General features: G+C 43.6%; 1 protein-coding gene across 5 annotated transcripts in view; it reads right to left on the bottom strand.

Annotated features, from left to right (window-relative positions):
* Positions 1-14778: 14778 nt before the first annotated feature.
* Positions 14779-20692, bottom strand: part of LOC117604737 (uncharacterized) — a 54250-nt gene continuing 48336 nt past the window's right edge. For all 5 annotated transcript variants that reach the window (XM_034325150.2, XM_034325146.2, XM_034325147.2 and 2 more), the window contains exons 3-4: positions 19899-20051; positions 14779-17405 (exon numbers count right to left, since the gene is read on the bottom strand). In XM_034325150.2, coding sequence (XP_034181041.1) covers positions 16422-17405; positions 19899-20051 — 1137 coding nt within the window. In that variant the 3' untranslated portion in view covers positions 14779-16421. The remainder of the gene's footprint in view (positions 17406-19898; positions 20052-20692) is intronic.

Below are 20692 nucleotides of genomic sequence, written 5' to 3'. Positions count from 1 at the left end.
GGTTTGCGGAAATCCTATAGTACCGAAACTGGCGCCAAACAGATTCAAAACGAAACGCGAACAAGCGATAGCCAAACCGATGCCGGGTTGGAGCGAAAAACAATTTCAATGAATCGCGGGAAAAGCGCGAGAGAGAGTTAATCGAACAGTCGAGAGTCCGTGCGCGAGCGAAGGGTGACGGAGGAGGGTGGCATTGCAGGCTAGCGCGAAAGGGGAGGAAAAGTTTCGCGGCAACTTTCGTAATGCACGCCGGATAGTTATACAAAATTGAACGTCGGGGTGCCTCGGAAGGCAACAACGCAACACTCCGGGCAATGTGCCGTGTCTGGCGTTCGGGGTGGAACGGGGTTGGAGTGGCAACGGGGGGGCGGAAAAGAGGAGGTAGTAGTAGGTAGAACGCGGTGAAGCGAGGAGATGGTGCAGGTGGTTGGGGCAGAGTCGAGATGCGAGGGTGTGAGTTCAGAGAAGAGGGTTAAGGTGCGTATTCACCAAATAATACCAAGACGTCATCGAAAATAGAACGAGGGATGATACAAATTATTTCCCTTTCTAAATCAAGTAGGAAGAATTTTTTAAAAACTTAATTAGACCCAAAAATACCAAATTCAAATCAGCTCTGAAAAATTAAATTACAATGTTTATGGAACATGGATAAGATTAAAAAAAATCATCAGGGTAGAAAATTATTTTGAAATATAGAAATTATTCACATATTTTCGCATAATTTTTTTCTAAATTAGAAATGATTGGTGCACAGTTTTCGAGGACCAATGAAAACGCACCCTTAGGTCCCCGAGTCCTCCGTAACTCACCCTCCGTCGTAGAGCATCACCAGAACTCCAGTTGTCTCCCTCCGTCTCCTTTCCACCCCCGTGTACCTCATGCCATCTGCTTGCGTGTCTCTCTGTCCCTCTCATCCCCCAATCCACACCCTTACGGGCGTCACCCCCTACCCCGTTCAAGCAGCCTCGTCCAACACCGTACGTTCTTACGCCTTCTCCTTGCTTCAGGGACGCACGACGTGGCCGTAAAATTCCAAAATCCAGAGAATCTTGCCTCGGTTGCTCTTCTTTCCGCTCGTTTCTTCGTCTGCTACCTCTTACCCTTCTTCCCTTTTCTTCTCGTTCCACTTTGCTCGCCTCTTCTTCTCGTGAAACCGTCGAGGACTCGAGCGAAACTTTTGCACGGAACTCCCTGAGGTTAAGCCTGCTCTCCTGGAAATTCCAGGCATTTTTGAGAATCCGGAGTAGCGAGGACAAAGTAGTACAGTTATGTCGATGAAAGCACCGACGTAATTACTCGGAAGATTAATAATTTCAATAGAGAGACCGTACTTTCCGTGCGGGACGCATAAAGGAAAGAATCTTTTGCGTCTTCATTCGCTTCTTGTTTAATTAATAGAAAAAACTCATTAAACTATCGATTGATTCGACGTATCGCTAGTAGACTCGTTTTTCTTAATTAGCAAACTTTGGTTGAGAATTTCTATCCCTTCGCAAACAAATGGTAAAAAGGTGTACCGTTTTATGGAAACTGAAAAAGAACTTGACCTGTTCTCTGGTAGTGCAAGGTGTTCACTCTATATCCATTTCAATGGGACGAACAATGGACCCTAATACAAAGAGCAACCCCAAGCCAAACATCCCTTTGCATTAATTTCTGACGTCCCGCTCATCCGTATAATTGGCATCCATTACACAACCTGGTGTCATTGGAAAACGCGACGCTGTCCGTTTACAACCGTGAAAATATTTTATCTTTAAACTGCCATGTGCATTGGAACGAATGAACATCGAAGGGGTGAAGAAAAGGACGTCAACATCACCTGATTTATTTCACACCGCTTTTACGTCATTAAATTGTATCTATTTTTATTCTAAACTCCAAAGTCCCGGAGCATTTAACATGAAACAACGTAATAGACATAAAGGGTAGGAATCAATAGCCCTACTGACGATCAGAAAGAAGAAGAACGACGAAATAAAGTGGAAGCTTTCACGGAACGCGACGATAATTAAGGCGGCCCTGCCAACCTCGAAAGTACTTCTCGGCCCCTGGCTACTACGCCATACAGGCGAGTCTGTTATTCTCTTTCTCCCTCTGGGTTCTCTTCGTTACCCAACCCCCTCCCCGTATGGACTGAAGCTCTCCTGCTTACTGCCTTTCCTCCTTCCACCTCGTGTACCATCGTTCCTCCTCGCCTTCACCACCTCCCACATTCACCCACACTAACGCTACGCCCGACCTAAGGGTTGAAACCACCCTCCATTTCCAGTGGCAGCCAAGGCAGAGGAAAGCAGACTCTGGCTGGCAGACTGGCAGGCTGGCAGGGGATGTGCACGTCACCGTCTTACGCTATCGTCCCGAACAAACACCACGTTTCCAACCCTCCCCCGTCCGCCTGCCAACCACCCTCCTGGCTCAAACTCCGTACCGCCATCTCCAACCTCCATTTCCGTCCCTCCACCTCCCCCCCTCGAACCGAGCTGGCCCAACCTTCGAGCATCCTCGTAAGCCTCGACGTTCTACGTATACGCGTCACCGGGACGCGTAGGTCGTCGTCTCTGGGGCGATCTGGCTGCTCTTCCGGGATGGGCGGACCAGGGAGAGAAAACACGAAGGTGGAAGGTATAGGGACGAAAAAAAGGGAGACGGTGAAGGTGGATGAGAGAAAATAGACGAAGAGAAGAACGACGGCAGAAGGTAGGAGTGGTAGAGGTCTCACGTGGCAGAGTTCAAACGCGAAGAAGAATCTTCGAGGTACCTCGAGGATAAGGGATGTTTCCGGCGCTCGAGTAAGATCGCTAAGGGAACTCTGAAGCGCTGCTACTTCTACCTTGTCTCTCTCTCTGAACCTCGACATCGCTGCAGCCAGCTCGTTTCCTCTTCTGCACATCCTACGCGTATCGATTCTTACGTAAGGGATGTTTTCTCGGTAGGTGGATCGTCGAAGGGCTACGGGGACCAGGCTCGGAGAAAGAGGAGGATCCGGCTGACCTAGGCAGAATGTGATTCGGAGAGGAGAAAAAAAAAACCTGCCGCCTTGTTCCACCTTGAAGAAATGCCCTCTCCGATGACCGTGCAAGGGAGGATTGCTGTTTTTAGACCAACTCGACGAACCTGACGATTTCCGGGGATTTAAGGGGATCGAACGTGCTTCTACGGAACACAGGTTTGTGAAGAAAATGAACGAGGCATTCAATAGCTCCTCCGAAATTGGGCTCGAGATAATTTTAAATAAAAATGTTAAGTCGTTTTTAAAAATATTTGGAATTTAGGAAAGAAGTATTTTTTAAAAAGAATCTAAGAGGTGTCACAATTCATTGATCGGTACTTAAAGGAAATTATTACAATTCATTAACTAGCTTAACAGACAATTAAGTTTAAGACAGGAGGGTGGTTGCGGAAGCCAAATGTGACATAAAATTCAATTTCACACTCGATGCGTGTGTCCTTTTAAGGGGGTAAGAAATTTGCACACGACAGGTTAAAGACGTTTTCGTGGTTCGATACAAAATATTTTTCCACCCCCGGTTGAGTTCCAATTAAATTAACGATTGATCGATCTACGTTCCATTAAAAATCCAACGAGTCCACCTAATTTATGTTATCCATCGTGGCGTACCGACCCTCATCCAGAAATATTAGGTCCACGTGTGATAAGGGCTGACACCCCTGCGCGCCACGAAATCGGTTGATCTTCCAGCGACATGCGTCACCGAACAATCGAGCATCCGAAAAGCCACACGTCAACAATAAGTAGGGTGATTTTAATTCCCTCGACCAGCCACCCCCGTCCCTGAACGAAACTCATGAATGAGCTTAAACATGTATGAAATTCTTAATTTGATCCCTCTAAATGTTTCGTTTGTTCAAGAAGAGCAATGGTTCCCACAAAATTAGATAATTTCAAAATTTAATTGAATTTATATTTAAAATGGCACTTGCACCTTGAATTTAAAAAATGGTCAGGTTTGATATAAGAAAACAGGAGAAGATTCAAGGGGTTGTCGCGGAGAACGGGGAGGGAAGGAACGAACGAGTTGAACCGTGTGCCATTTGCCACCTTGTTCCCCGTATTTATGCTAGCACGAAGATCCAGCGTGTTTGCACGAGCTTTAAATCCTCCGCCACCCCCTCTGTTCTGCATCCTCGCGGAACACTTACACCTTCGACCTACGGCTTTTCACCTACGGAAACGAGGATAAACGCACACACGCACGTGCCGTGATCGCTGTGATTTACCGACGAGAAGTTCACGCGCAGAAACTCGCTCCAGGCATTGGAAGTTAATTGCGTGGAAATTAATTGAGATCGTCGCGGGAACCGGTAGTCGCTAAATTTTGTAAGAGTACGTACTTGCGAGCGATCGAGCCGTGTGATCGAGCCATATGCAACCGAGTCGATAGTAATTACGCGAACGAATTTCTTTTTTTTTTTTTCCTCGAAGAACGGGGTTATAATTTATTTAACAACACGTGTGTCTTGTTTCATGTTGAGAGGTCTTCAATTTTCTTCAATTTTATTTACCCCCTGTAAAATTTTTTGAAGGTTTCGAAAATATTAAAAGAAACGTTTTGAATTGTTTTTTAAGAGAGTCTCGTTAATGGGAATTGGCGACAAACGTCGGGTAGGCTATACGATATATATACTTTCAGTCTTTCACTTAGTTTTCCCCTTCGTCGAAGTCACCCCACGTAGCTTTCTCACGAAATATCGAGCTCGTGATCGTTGTCATGTACGCAAGAATACTCCCTCGAAGTCGTTCTTAATGTAACTGACAACTTTCTACGTCTTCTTCGGGTGTCGGTTGGTTTCCTGTTTACAATCTACAGGGAACAATGAGAATAGTAGGAAAGTAAAAGTCGATTCTCGAATGGTTTTATGTCCGACAGAATTCGATTGGATTTTATTTTTATCTTCAAACGAGTATAAACATTTTAACCCTCTGACGGCGGACCATGGAGAGAGCCCTAATTTTAATTCAATTTCGTATTTCACATCATTTTTATTTTCTAAATTTTACATTGTTGTAATTGTACATGTTTTGATCAGGCTCCGCTGTTCAAGGATTAGTATTCACATTACAAGTTTTCGAAAACCTGTCAATGTTCTTTCAGTTTAGGGAATCATTTAAAATTGACCTAATTTTTAGAAACGACACTGTTGATGATAACAATGAACGCAACGTCCAAGTAGAAATTCATTTCCTCGGCATAGTTTCGATCGCGGGGAGGAAGGAAGAAGGGGCGTCAAAAAGCGACGAAGAAACGAGAAACAAACAAAACTGTCGTTCGCTTCGAACCGAAAGAAAGTTTACGCGGCACCTGTAAAGGCGCACCGGGGACAGACTGTAAAAAGGATATCGAAGTTCCTCTCTGGCTACCCGCCATCTTTAATAATTTCACACTTGAGAAAAATGAACAGTCTATTCATAATCCTTTCCCTTGATGGGATTCGTTCTGCCACCGAAAACCCGCCAAAAGCGATCCGCGCACCCCTCTCCGCCCCCCCTGCACCATCATTTCTTCCTATCCCTGTGAAACGCTGCTGGGTGCTCATTCATTTAATTTCAGTCATTGCTGGCAGTCGCACCCCTGTCGAGCGACCGACAAAAAATAATTAGTGAAGCCTTACACCCCTCTGCCAACCTCCTCGTCAAACTACCCCGCTCTCACTCCACACCTCCCCCTTTTCGACTACATCCTCCCTCGGTTACGACGACTACGACGGCGACAGCGACGACGACGACGACGACGACGACGACGACGACGACGACGGCGACTCGACGCCCCCTTTCAACCCCACGGGTACGTACCTTGCGCTCGAATTCTATCCCTCTCTCTCTCGTACTCCTGCCAACCCAACCAACCAACGAATCACCCCCTAACTCCTCTGCCCTCCTTTTCTACCTCCTCCTGTTCCTCACCCCACTTTCAGCTCCTCTCTCTTGAACCACCCTCCTGAGCAGCAGCAGCAGCAGCCACCACTACCACCAGCACCGTTCTACCGCCAAAACCCTAGCTCAGTCAGCCACCCCCCCCCGGTACACTTTATCTCCGTCTCTCTCCCTTTCTCTTTTACGTCCCATCCCCTCTTCACCCGTGCACCCCCCTCGCTCTTGCTGTGGCCTCGGGCGGGATGATTCAGGCGCCAGTAGGGCGCACCCACCTTCAGCAGGGGGTGCGCTGGGGTGAGTTGGAACGGCGGATGAAGGCAGAGGTGAGGAGGGTGGTTGAATGTGGGTAGAGAGAGAGATGGTGGAGAAGAGGAAAGGAAAACGGGTGGATGGTAGTGGGTGTCAGTGGGTGGGAATCGAGGGGCGAAGAGAACAGAGGAGAGCATAGAGTGTGTCGGGGGCTAGGAGGGTGGGATTGCTGGTCGGGGTGAGAGGAGAACGAGCTGCCAGAAGGTGGATGGAGTGAGAGTGTGGCAGAAGGTGGGTAGGATGAGGGCGGGAAGGCAAGAGGGAGAGATACGCGCACAGAGGGTGGTTTTCCTCGGTTGAGATATAGGCACCACCGACGCCGCGGTGGGTTATATCCTGGGCTAAGTAATACAAGGAAAAGTGCTACGTGAAGCCCTCCTCCTCCTCCTCCACCTCCTCCTCCTCCACCTCCTCCTCGCTACCTCTACCCTTCGCTAGTCCTCTCCTTCTCTATTTTTCCCTTTTCCTGTGCTACTCCGCACGGGATCGTCCGTTCGCCTGCTACTCCTCCTCTTTCTCTTCCCTCCTCTTTTCACCGTTGCACTCTTTATCTGTCTCTCCTGTTCTCTGTTTCCACGCTTTACGGTGCCGCAGTCTCAGCAGCACAGGTGCACGTCGCGATGCATTCTCGAGGGGGAATGCGTTGCGTGGATAGGGGCCAGCTTTGTTGCGCTGACGAACAAGGCTGTAAACCATCGCGAGAATAAGTATGAAATGAATTACCGTTGGATGCTCATTAACGGATACTTTGACGAATTATGTTACGCGGATCGCGTGTACGAGCCGAGGGAAATACCGACCCTCCTCGTCTACCGGCGAGCAAAAACTGTCGGGGATAATTTGTTTCGATCCTTCCGTGTCTCTCGCGTTTCCGTCTACATTCCCACCTTTCAATACTACTCCGCTCCGAACGACGAGATGCCTCCAAAATGCTGATAGTAAAATCTCAGTGGATGCAGATTTACATGGGAAAATTTCATATAAAAACCCTTTCCACACGATTACGTATTTATTGAATAATTTATCTGTATAATTCTAGGATACTTTGTACACGTTCGTTCCGACATATTAAACATCCATTTGTTCACCGGATGGCATTAATACGCAAACTGAAAGTGATTTTCTCTGTTTACAAGTCTCGTATGATATTAATCTTATCACCATTACCGGGTATGATATCGATTTTATCATCATTCTTATCGTCATTACAATTCATTTCAACGAGCCAAATGAATGTGATAATTAAAACATATCTGTTTAAAAATAAATCTAAATTTTTGTATTAATTACTCTTGGAAGTTTAAGTCGTACAGTTATATTAATCAATGGTAGATATTTCAGAATATAGGAAGAGGTGATAAAACGAAGAGGTAAAAAGAAAAATACGCTGAAATTCCTTCGGTCGATCGCGTAGTTCGCACGTCAGCTCGAATCCTCGTACGCATTATCACCAAAGACGGGAGTTTTTCCATGGCAAGCAAAATCCAGGGGAAAAATGCGAAGGAACCAGCTGAGGTAGTGGAAAGTCGAGATGGTAACTTGAGAGTGGATGGCGCGTAGATATAGGTTTCCCTGCCCGGGGCGAGAAAAATGTGAGTAGGAGAGGTTTGCATAGCGGAATCGCACGTACAACCACGGGAAACCGTACGGGCGTATGTTAAGTCGGCAAGGTGCTCTTTTGATGACTCCTAAATGATGTGAAAATGTCGCGGTTTCACACACGTACACATATTACGCTTGCCAGAAGGAATTTTCTTATCCCTCGCTGCGGGCTCTCCGAGGGATAAAAAATAAACTTACTGAGCAAGGTAAAAAATTGATGAGGTGGAAGCTTAAAAAACTGGGTAACTCGTTTTGGTTCGAAATAATTTTTTCGTTTGTTATGATAAGAAGGAAATTTAATATTTGCAAAATTATTGGATAAAATAATTCAATAAAATAGAATCTTCAATCATTTTCTTTTGTAATAAGAGTCCTTACGTATAGGTGCTTTAATGGAAATTGATTTTCTTAACCATTTTCTGAGAGAATATGTTTTCTGGGGACGAAATTAAAAAGAACTCGCGAACAAAGGAAAACATGTCTTCGTCTTCTAATAAATATGCTTTCTTTATAACACAGCATACATATTTGTGTCTTTTAAGGGAGCATAAACATCTAGAAATTTTCAAACTGTTATGTTAGAAATTTTTACGTATTTTTAAGGGTTGAGATTTAATCCAATCCTTTAAATATGAGTGTGAATAATTTGTTTATAAAAAAGTTCATAATAATTGACATCAAATATAAAAGAAATAAAATAAATTATTTATCTAGTTTGAAAATTTTTTTAATAAAAAAAGAAATGTGAAATAAAATATTTCTTTATAGACGTTAAAAATTCACGACACGGCTTCTATCATAAAACAATGGGCATTGTCTGAAAATGATGAGCCGGCATTTTAAGTAGCATCCCTTGGTGTTTAAAGTAAATCGTCACGTTTGTCAAGACACACAACATTATAGACCAACCCCCTTTTGTGCCGGCGGGCAAAGTGAAATTAGCAAAAGTGAAAAGTAAAGACACCCTCTGGTGTCGCTAATGCCGCGGTCCAAGGGCGAGCATTCCTTCGCACAAGGGGTAGCCAAGATAAATTACATAACAATATAAGTAGGCGTCGAGAGTACGAGGCTGGAGGGGTGAAAACCCCCGAAGGAAGAAGAATAAAGAGCCGTGCAAACAGTCCTCACAGAATCCACTCACCCTCGCGAACGTTGCTTCGAAAACGCCCGTGTTTCTTTAAATGTATTCAGGGCATTACACTTTGAAAAGGAACCTTATGCAATTTGCGAGTCAACATTTTCAGTAACAAACAAGTAAATTATATTAAAATAAAACCAACACTCTTTAATTTTTCTTTCTTATTTTGTATATTGTATAAAAATATTGCAAAAAAATTAATTTTCCAAATTTTTAAAATAATTCATTAATTCTATTTTAATATTAGAATTCAGCAGAAAATTTCAGCAATTTTTCTCTGAATTTTGAAAACGTTGAACAGTCCTTTTAGTAATAAATGCTCGCTTCCTTCTGTATAATCAAGTCCCGAAGGTATTAACTTAATTTATTTTATACTTTCTGAATACTGTATTTAAACGTATGCAAATTTAGCCGAATTCATTATTCCTTTATTCGTTCTTTACATACCCAGTCGATATAATTCAAGGGACTTTATGCATCCTTGTTATGGTTTAAGAATTCATGGAATTCGAATGTGGATTAAAGAATGCAACTGATCGGCAATCGAGAGTTATTAATCCGATTAGCTGATCGCATAAAGTGGAAATAATCTTGTGAAAAGAAAGAGGACACATTGTATTTCATGCATAGCATATGTTTGATGTATTTCAGTTGCCGCTGTATGTTTAGATAATGAAAGTTAAATTACAGTTAAAATACCATTTATCTCGACGATTTTGTCGGCAGTATTTCTTAATTAAAACGAAAATTACGGTGCGCGTTGCGGAAATAAAAAGCTCGCTCGCTCACCGACAGAAAAACCGGAAGCTCCGGACGCAAATTTTCATCCCCGAGCTACATCAAAAATTCCTTCCCTCGGTAACGCGCGAATTTAAAGTTGGATCTGGCTCGTGAAAACGTTAAGAAAAAAGAAGAAGAAAAAAAAGAAAGAAGGCGAGAGGATCCTTGGCGAATAAATGCGTGACAAATACCGGCGACGTTTTAACAACGGCAACGTGTCTGGCCGAGCAAAGGACTCATTCATTTAAGCCGCATTGTTTCGGTTAATGCGTGACATGTGGTTGAAAAAAACACAGTAAAACTCCAACAATGCACCAAGTGTCGACCCCTTTATCGTTCTGAGAGGGGTTAGCGATTCATCCCTTCATTATTCGGGAATTAGTAACCCCATTTCGTTTCCCTTCTCCGCTTCCACGCCACCCCTTTCGTCTTCGCTGCACCCTGACTCTGTTATCTCACCGACAGTATACTCGCCTTTTCCATCCTTCCATTCTACGAAATAACACTAGAACGATGGTAAATCAATTTTTAACCCGGTCAAAGTTACTTGTAATCTTAGATACACCCCTGTCTATCAGAACCGCATGTAGATAAATAATAACGCCACTCTAATCTGTAATAAATATTTTTTTACAGAAATCTTAGAAGTTGATCTTCTCGAAATAGAAAATAAAATTCTTAAATTCTTTTACTTATTTTCGTGAATTTTGGGCAGCACATTAAATAAGTAGAATCAGTCCGAGGAAAGAATTAATTTCACGTGCGAACGGACATTTTTCGCGACGCGATTGACGGCGGAGGGTTGGCGGGGTTGAAATCACGCGTCGTTAAAATTTCACGAGTACGAGGACACGGACCGTCCTGAAACGCGTCTATCCAATCCGAGTTGGACGGGATGGGATGCGGGGGGGGGGGGGGGGGGGCGGGGTGGATTGGTGTCGAAGAGAGGCATTACCTAAACCGAGAAACATCACGCCGATCGGCGAGATCAACGTCACGCGGAAGGCACTAGCGAAATTATTTATTTAGATTTAAACAAGCCAGCCACGGCGCTAGGCGCACATAGCGTACATACGATACGTATAGTACATAGAGGTAGTAGAGAGAAAGGCCGACACCTCGGCGCCGAACTCACCCTCCTGAGACTCTGCAGACTCACCTCCATCCCCCTTCCATACACCCTTTCAACCACCCCGCGGGCGAAGCATCCCAATGGCAGCAGCCCCCGTTTCGCAAACCTACACCCTCCTCCACATCCTCCAACCTCCTTTCTCCCTTCTCTACTGTGTGCCTCTTTCATCCCCCTATCTCCGTCCCTTACCCTCACACTTTGATCTAGCCTCACTCTTTCCTCCTTTCTCTATTTCACGAGCTCAGCTCTCTCGCTACGCTACTCGTCTCGACCCCGACCATCCACCCATCCAACCATCCCACCCACCAACCTACAACTCCTACGTACCGAGCGACCCTCGAGCTATCTCCAAAATCATCCCTTACATTCTAGAGCTCGCCGCGCTATCCTCCATAGAGGATAGAAGCAGAGCAGAGTCGGACGTCGTCGTCGACGAGGTTGAAAAGGGGGAACGAGCGCGGAGGGGTTGGCGAGGTATGGAAGGAAGGTTGAAACGAGGGTAGACACTAGCCGGGATATAGGTAGGTATACTGGATACTACGGGGAAAATAAGAGATCTTCCCGCACGACTCACGATACGAATTACAATGGCCGGAGGGGGTGGTGACGACCTACACCATCGCCTTCCCTTCTACCGTTCTTCGTTCGACTCTCGTTTATGCTTTCTTACACAATTGTGAAACCGTGTCGCGGTAGTAGGAATTTTAAAACGACCAATCCGAACCGTAGCTAGATCAGGATCAGCTTCGTCCGACGCGATCACCGGTAATAGGGTTGGCGCGATATGCAGCCGCCTGGGTATTTGTTAATAACTAGGTTTGCACCCTGGGAGTGCGTTGCCTTCCAGCCAAGTTTCTGACTGGAACTTTGCTCCGATTCCCTTTTGCCATCTACACGGTGTTCGGATAGTTTCTGATTTAAATCGTATAAATAAAATTTAGAATATTATCCCTGTTTTATTGTTTTTATTTTTCAAATGATTGAGCAAAAGAGACACTTGTATATTGTCGATTTATTTGAAAAGTGACACATGATTGAAAAATTAAAATATTTTTATATAATTTTATGTAATACAATAATTTTTTATATAATTATTAAGAAAGGAATTTTTTTCTTTCTACAAATTATTAGACTGCCATGATTTGAAACTTTTTAATAATGACTCTGTCATCACTGTTCGTATGGTAACATAAATTAATAACGATATTTAAATCTTTAAAGACTAATGGTTATCCTCGGTGACGAATGAATTGAGCTGGCATTGTCGAGCGATCGGACAATTTACTTCTTTTTTTTTTTACCGGAGGAAGCCTGACACGGAGATCACGAAGAGTTCCCCGAAGAACAATGGACGTCACGCACGAGTCGCGATAGGGGAAAAATGTTAAATCACCACTCGATCGAGTTTACGCGACTTAAGCTCCGATAATATGGTCACCGTCCGGGGACACCTTAATCGGTCTACCGAACTATTGAAACGAAAAGTCACAAACTTGCGAATAAATTTGTGTATTGATCGAATCGATCGACATCAATCTAATCTTGAACTACTTTGCCACAAAATTATAAATAATTAACAATTGTGACGTTAATTGCTGTTAATTTTAAGAATTTTTTTCGGAATCATGGCATTAAGATGGTAGTAAAAATTCGATTCTAATTTCGATTTTGAATAAACGAGAAGGCTAGCATCGGTGGTTTAATTTTGCAGGTGAGATTATGCAAGGAGGGAATAAATGGCCGGACGGGTAAATATGTACCCCGTTAGCGACGGATCCCGCGCGATACAGCAACGCGTACATATGCGTCCCGTGGGGAAAGTGTAGCCGTTCGTTGAAATCTCCGGCCGAGTTTCGGCGCTTCTTAATTTCCACCCCGGTCTCCTGTCACTCGCGAACTTTCAAAAAGAATCTCATTAGCAACGAAAAAAATCATTTCCAATAAAATACAAAATAGTAGAATCGATTGAATTGTTTATGAAAAAATAATTTTCAAATAAAAATCTATATCGTTTCACCATGAATATTAGTTCGATCATCAAGAACTCGTGGAAGTTGAGGGTGAGGGTGGTTCGATACTTTTCTGATAGGACGTCAAAACTTTTAGGAAAGTGTTTGTAGTCTGACGTAAACTCGTAAGCCTGTTCCTTCGAAAGTCATAAACGAAAGTTAGAAATTTCTAAAAGTTACAAATATTAACCATCTAGTCGCGAGTCTTGAGACCGTAGCTCTGCTTTCGTATAAATCGATCAAGCATCAAGATTCAGTGAGAGAAAAAAAAAAGAACACGAAGACAGGGGAGATTCATGGTTGTTCCCGAGGTACAAATAAGAAAGAGCATCGGAACGGTCAAAGATGGAAAGAAAACCGAGGAGATACCCCGATTTCTTCGAATCTTCGTTATTCCAGACGAGCAGAGCCGGTCGTAGCAGGGGAAAGCCACGAAATATCCGAAGAAAAACACGTTTCCAGGGCCGAATCGATAGCAACAATGCCGTGGCAAAAGCACGAGGCCTCGGCTAGCGTGACGACGAGGGGCACCAAGGGGCAGAGCAGAGGGAGGGTGGTGCGCTGCTAGAGGGTAGATGGAGCCAACGAACGAGGGTGAGAAGACGAGCTGAACAGGGTGGAGAGAGAGAGAGAGAGAGAGAGAGAAAGAAAGGATGGGAGAGCTAGGAGAACGGTAACGGGTACCAGAAAGAGAGGGTGGAAAACGTGGTACGAGGCAGCCTTATTGGAATCATGGAGAGGGAGAGTTTTCCTAAAGGTGCGTCTCTACTGGTATACTCATCCTTCTATCTAGAAACTTTTATGAAAAAATGATAAAAATATTATCATAAATTTTTATTTGAACCATTGGATCCTCTTCAGGTAATCAGAAATACTAATTACCAATTACCTGTATACCCACATGAAAAACTGGAAGAATATGATTTTTCTAAGAATTGTTCTCCCTGATTATAATTAATTATAATTGCAATTAGGTTCAAGAAAGGTCCTCTTCGGGTAATCACAAATACAAGCTACTAATTATCTATATACCTACATGAAAAATTTGAATATGATTTTTCTGAGAATTGTTCCTTCTGATTATAATTAATTAGAATTGCAATTAGATCCAAGAAAGATTGCACAGGGGTGCAAAATGTTTACAAATGATGTAGGTGAATTGTTGGTCGGTGTATGCTCACCTTTAGGATTGACGAAGAGAAGGGAAGAAGACAGGTGGAGAAGAATAAAGCGAGGGAGGAGAGACAGAGAGAAAGGAGGACTTAGAGAGAGAGACAGGAAGATCGGTTGATGGAACAAGGCCGCTACAACGCTGGCAACAGCCAGATGGGTAAAGGCTGCATTACCTATGGTGTGCCTCGAAGAAACGGTCCTTACCATGAGAGAGCAGGTAACCTGCCTCTGCCTTCTCCTTTGTTAAAGGGAACTCAATGATTCCATCCTCTTTGTTCGTGATATTAAAGTACGTCGAGGCGCCGGACGACCACTCCCACCTCTCGTTTCGACGATAGAAGTGTCAATTGTATTCATTGTTCGTTCATAGAGCGTACGATCGAAGGATCTTTCTCGCTTTCCTCATAGGATCACTGTATCGTACCGCGAAATATTTGCATATCGAGAATCCTTGTTTCATCCAAAACCCTTTATCGCTGATAAGGTGAATCTCAAGGAGAGCCTTTGTCTGGGGTGGGTCGAGTTCTTTAGCAACTTTGAAATTTTGGAAATCGAAAATTTTTAATTTTGAAATATTGCAATTCTGGAATTTTAGAAATTAGAAATTTTCAAATTATAGAATTCTGAAATTTTAAAATCTTATTAAATCAATTACTCCAATGATAGTATTAAAATATGCATAGTTTTTTTAATTGGGAAATATTAATATGGGACTAAAAAAGAAATGACAGAATATCATATATTTGCACTTAAATTTATTGACGTTATTCAATTACACATGTATCGTATTTAATCGATCCAAATTATCAAACCTTAATTATTCCAATCATAAGGAAGGAGAACGGAAAAAAATTGAACAATTTAGATTTTGTGATTTCATATATTTTCCCATCTCGTTGGTGTGCAATTTAAATATAATAAAATAATAATAATAATTAATAATGATCATAATCATGATATAACTGTCACGGTAATAATAATAGCAATATTATTCATAATAATACAATCGCTCGCTTTACCCTTAACAACTATCTGCGCTATGTTACAACGATTATATACAAAATAATAGATCCGTTGCTATTCAACACTTCCGTGTCATCCTCAACATTTCTGTATCTACTTTCACAACGATTATCAAACCTCTATTACAAACACGTCCGTGTGATCATACCCGTTGTCTTCGAGGTTAACGACAAGCTATTCATGATACACGAAGAAAAATACTACCCTCTAGCTTAACATCATAAACACAGCTAGTCTACACGGTGAAATACGAAAAAACTTTAGCGTCACACCAATGGAACCGTTCCCATTATCAACGATAAATCGGCAATAATTCGATTGAATCACATGGAGATTTCATCCACGACGCCTTTGGTTTAACAACGTTCGCGTTACAAAGCGAGGTCCCAATTTAGTTGTCGATATACATCGATTCCCAGCCCAAAATCGATATCCTGCGATCGAAAGTAAGCGTAATTGTGCGTATCGCGATCGTGTAACATCGACAACCAAAATCAATGATATTTTAAAGACAATTTGGATAACTCAGTACTTAACACATTTCAGACATCAAAGTTTGTTTTAAACTGAGTTATAGCCGGTCTGTTTTAAAATCCATCGAACCGGATGGATGACTTATCCATGGACGATCGAAAGCATCGCGGGTCAGCCACGCAACGAGTTAGGTCGGGACAATCTTGTTCGGTGATTAAATATTCAGCAGTTATCCTCGCGTCGACAATCGTCTATCGAATCTATCCTCGCTTTCGATCCGATCTCGAAATATATCGAAACGGCCCCGGGGTCAGGAGAAGCGGATTTCGGTCTGCGGTCGTTGCGGCTCGTCTATAAATCGGTGACATGCGACGGTCGACCCATATTTTGACAGGCTCACGAATAATTCGCGTCCCGTTTCCTCGTCTATATCGAGAACGCGAAAACGAACCAAGCGATCCGGTTTAACTGACGTTGACGCCGCGACGCCGACCAAGTAATTGATCTTATCCGGTTTTAATAGATGATCGCGTTAGCCGTGAGTTTGAATGGCAGCTCGGATCGGATATCTGACCGCGTTAACTTCGTCCTGAAAGAATCGCGGACTCCTGAGCAGTTGGCCGAGGACGCATTTAGCTGACGAATCGAGAAAGAAACCTGTGTTTCCGTCGAAATTGGTGAACTCCATCCCTTGTCTCTGTACCACGATAGATAAAAAATATCATCCCTTTATTATCCACTGCAATAACCGTCCTTGATACGATTTAAAAAATAAAAACAACGAGACATCTAAACGGTATTCGATGCCCAAGAGAGAAGGGACGGAGGAATTAAAGTCCTGACTTCTGATTTTTAATTATCCTTCCTTCAGGGTTGATCTCTTCACGCGTGATTCTCACCGGTCTGCACCGACACCTCCGAGCCGATCATCATACCGTTCGATAATACATTAGCCGCAGAAGGTAGCACGAGAGGGCTTGGCATGGTGATGGAAGGTCTGAGCCTTTCGGTGAGGGCCAGCATCACTTGGCAGTGCAGGTGCTGAATGGTGGCCAATAGATTGAGATTGGTATCGATCAATCCAGTGGCAGGTGAATATCTCTCCCTCTCGACGTTCTCGATCTCCTCCGTGGGCAGTACCGTGACTTTCTGCTCGGTCTCGGTCTCCTTTAACGCAGCGGCCTTGTTTTTCTCCGCCTGCAGTAGCCTCTGCTGATGCTTCAGGTACGAGGTAGTGATGGGAAGACTGTAGTCGATGGGCGTGTTCTTGGGATCGAGTCCAGGGCTCCACGGCCTTGGCAACGGTTGGCTGGGCTGAGGGGACGGTGTTCGACCCTCTGGCAACATCCTTTTCCTCTTCGACGAGGCCGAGCTTTTCGAGCTGGCTCGATCCGACTCGGGGGTTCTTCGTGAATCGGGCAGACTGTCCGTGGTCGGCAAAAAACTGCCTGCGACCGGCTCCTTCTTCAGCAAATTCGTGATACTCAGGGGATTGTATTTCTCTTCTTTCTCCTTATCGGTTTTGTCCGTCGAAACGACCGAGCTCCCCTTTTGATGCTTTTGATGCCTGTAACTGTAGAGAGGCTTGCCCTCGCCGCCGTGATTTCCCTCGCGCAGCTTAGGGCTACTTTGCACCGACGTCGTCGACGTCGCGGTTAGGGCGGCGCTCGCTTGGTTCCCGCTCAACGCTGTCGTCGCCGTCGTCGACGTCAATGTCGTCGTCGTTAGCGACGCCGCCGACGTCGACTGCGATTGGTTGGATAAATTCGTCGGGCTTGGGGTTCGCGGACGTCGTTGGCATTCCGTGCAGCCCAACAGAAATCGCGTTACCGCTTCCCGGGGAAGAAAGGCGTACGTTTCCGTGATCTGGAACGAAACAAAGGGGGCTTCGGTTAGCATCTGTCAATCTTCTTCTCTAGAAGATTTCTTTAAACAGATTTCAACAGAAATTATTGACGGTTGTACAGAAAGAAATATAATATAATGTGTTTCTTAACTCTCGTTTGGCGGACCATGGAGAGAGCCAGAGTTCTAATTTAATTCTTTACTTCTTATTATTTTCATTTAACTTTAGATTAATATCCTTGCTCGGGTCACGATTGACCCAGGCTCCGCTGTTCAAGGGTTAAACAATAAAACAAAATTATTTTTCGTACTCCAAACACTTCATATTTCCTACTTTTTAAAAAAAAGTGTTAATCAGATAGAAATCAATCACCTGTTTTACCGAATCAAAATTCGATTAGTGACAAATTTATGTTTAGAAACTTCTACTGAGTTATGAATAGAGGCAAATCCTCTCGAAAGGATTTAGAAAGCAGAGGGTACCACCAATAGCGAGTATCACGAATGACCCGTTTTCTTTCGCCGTCAAACGTCAACGTCGTCGCACGGTACGGTTTCACGCGGAACGCCCACTGGGGAAAATTCATGAGCAGTAACGGAACTTTGATGTCTTTGCGAGGAGGTATTTAGCCGGAGGGATGTTCTCTGCCTCTTAATAGGAAACGTTTCTCTCCGAGGAGGTGGAGGAGCGTTATAACTTAATCAAGTATAGGAGTCTACGAGTCGAGAGAGGCAATGGTCGACGTTCCACGTGGATCTCTGTGTGGGAGTGCACGCCAAGGCACGGCAAGGTAATTCGATAAGATTTACTCGAGCCTCGACTCGGAGACGAAGAAAAGAGCTGTAGGTAAGAAACAGAGATAATGGCTTCTGGATCAACGTGACACACTGGCAAACTTCCTTCAACCGGTAGACGACAGTCTCGCTTCGAACTTTGATGAAAAGACCCTCCTCTGCTGCCCTGATCGGGAAAGTTAATCATTTTCTGAACTCGTTTAGGGGATGAGTAATAAGCATCGAAAGAGTTGAGCTTGAGACGTATAGACAGGTGCTACCTCGATGAAACTTCCACTGGAACAATTTCGTGGATGTCAATGACAAAAGATTCGGTGACGTTGTTAATGGTTTCCTGTAATTAGGAAAAATGATTTTTTTTTAAATCATTCGATTCATGGATTTGAAATGTAACCTTTGAAAGATGAATTTCATATTCTATTTCATACTAATTTTATCATATATTTTGCAAAGTTTGGGTCACAATTAACTCAGCGTGTCGATCGTTGAAAATCTCATCCCTTATCAAGGCGATACATTACGATCACCCTTGGCAAACGGTTTGAAAGCTTTAAACGTCACAATTTTGTTCAGCATCCTACGGTATGCACCCTCCAGTCGACCGACGCCACCCCGATGAATCATGTAGCGAGAGACGGGTGGGTGGGTGCCGCGAACCGATGAATCGTGCTCTGTAACAGCCGACTTAAACGTAAAACACGTACCGTACGCGTGCGTGCGTGTACGTATGTGTGTGTCGGCATGGTGCAGCAGTAAGCAGGCAATGCAACAAGTGTCCTGAGGTTTTGAATCACAAGCAAATCGCGGCGGTCGAGAGAGAGAAAGAGGAGGACGCGGCTAGAATGGGATACGACCGGGCGAGGGTGGGTTTGCGGAAGAGCGAGACGGGAAAACGTTGAGGGCGGGTAGGTCGGAGGGGTTGCGAACGGGAGAAAGAGAAACGGGCAAGCAGAGAAAGAGGGCGAACCGATCGGAGTCGCGAGGCAGGAGGGTGTCGGAGAACGGATATAATACCCCGGAGAAAGCTTTACGCAAACGCGCGCCGGAACACGTGAGATGACGTGTGGTATCGAGTGTTCGACGCTTGAATGCCTCCGTACCCTCCCACGGGAACTCTGAATATCGCGTGTCGCGGCCAGTCATGCAAGAATTCGGCGTGCCCACCGACTGATTCGGGGTCATCGCTTCGAAGATACGTCTTTTTAACTTCGGCGAACTTACTCGCGGCATCGATTCACTTTCGATGATACGGCTATCATCGTGGGTATATTATTTCTTCATCCATCTTCTTTCATTGCTTGAGTAATTTTGATACTGGGTTACTGTAAAGCGCGGACTTAAATTCGGGCAATTTTTAAGTAGGTGGTACCCTAATAGTTTGAATTTATTAATTTAAAATATTTCCTCTTTTTGACACACTTATTTTTTTCAAGAATTAAGGGAAAGTGTAAAGCAATAAATATTCGATCACTTCCTTTATTTTTGAATTATGGGAATAGAAGATTCTAAATTAAACCCTACCCCTAGGTGGTAGAAAGTTCCTTTTAGAATTGAAATTGTTTTTACTAGAATTTTTTTTGAAAAGTAATATTAATGGTGGAATATTGAGAGATGATCACTTGAATAAAACTTGAGTTCTGTTAGGGTTCAATGCATGGGTTGATTATTCAAGATATTAAGGCTGCAGAAGATTAATAGATATTCTTCTATGAAACTTACCGTCCTGTACGTTCTCTTTTGACCGGCATGCTTTCCCGGACGACCTTCAAGGTCAACGTGGACAGCATGAATAATGTCGAAGAAGTTCTCCACGATTGCAACCTTCTTGTACACTCTTCCGGGTGGAACGGTTCCCTCAGCCCCGTTTAACGCCTGGAATCAACATAAAACATAGTTAGAAATGCAACTGAAATTTTAAATAATTGAAAACAGAAAAAATTTAGAAACTACATATATCACAGTTTAGTTATATTTCTCAATTATTTAGGCGAACAAATTATAAAATTAATTTACGATTTGGATAATTTTTGCAAATGAACCATCTATATTTTTCATGTTCTGTTTCTATACGCTGGTCAAAATGATTTTGCAATAGTACAAGGGTGCATTTGAAAATTAGAGGGTGCATTTAGGCGCCCCAGTGCCATCTAGCCCGCTGTGTGCAACTGCACAGGAAACGGAATGGTCTCTACCATCGCGCCAGACGAGTGCTAGATCCCTGCAATTTCGTTATCGACAAGCACTTCCGTTTTCCTTCGTGGGTAAGCTAGGCAACCCCAGTTACCTTCCATCTCGTGTCGGTAACGAAACTTCCTACCAGAACAGGAACCTACTACAACCCCTATTTTCAATGATTTATTTTATGGATATTTAAAAAAACGAGCATGAAACAAATTAGCGAACCTAAAAACACTTGAATTTAATAAATACCCGGGAAATTAAGATCTCAAAACATTTGTAAAGAGAAACAAATATTTAAAGGGGGTGCAAAATTTTCAAAAGTTATAAGCAAT

Source organism: Osmia lignaria, chromosome 5, assembly GCF_051020975.1.
Source record: "Osmia lignaria lignaria isolate PbOS001 chromosome 5, iyOsmLign1, whole genome shotgun sequence".
Lineage (NCBI taxonomy): Eukaryota > Metazoa > Arthropoda > Insecta > Hymenoptera > Megachilidae > Osmia > Osmia lignaria.
Note: the sequence above shows the minus strand (reverse complement) of the source record. Positions and strands in the feature narration are given on the sequence as shown.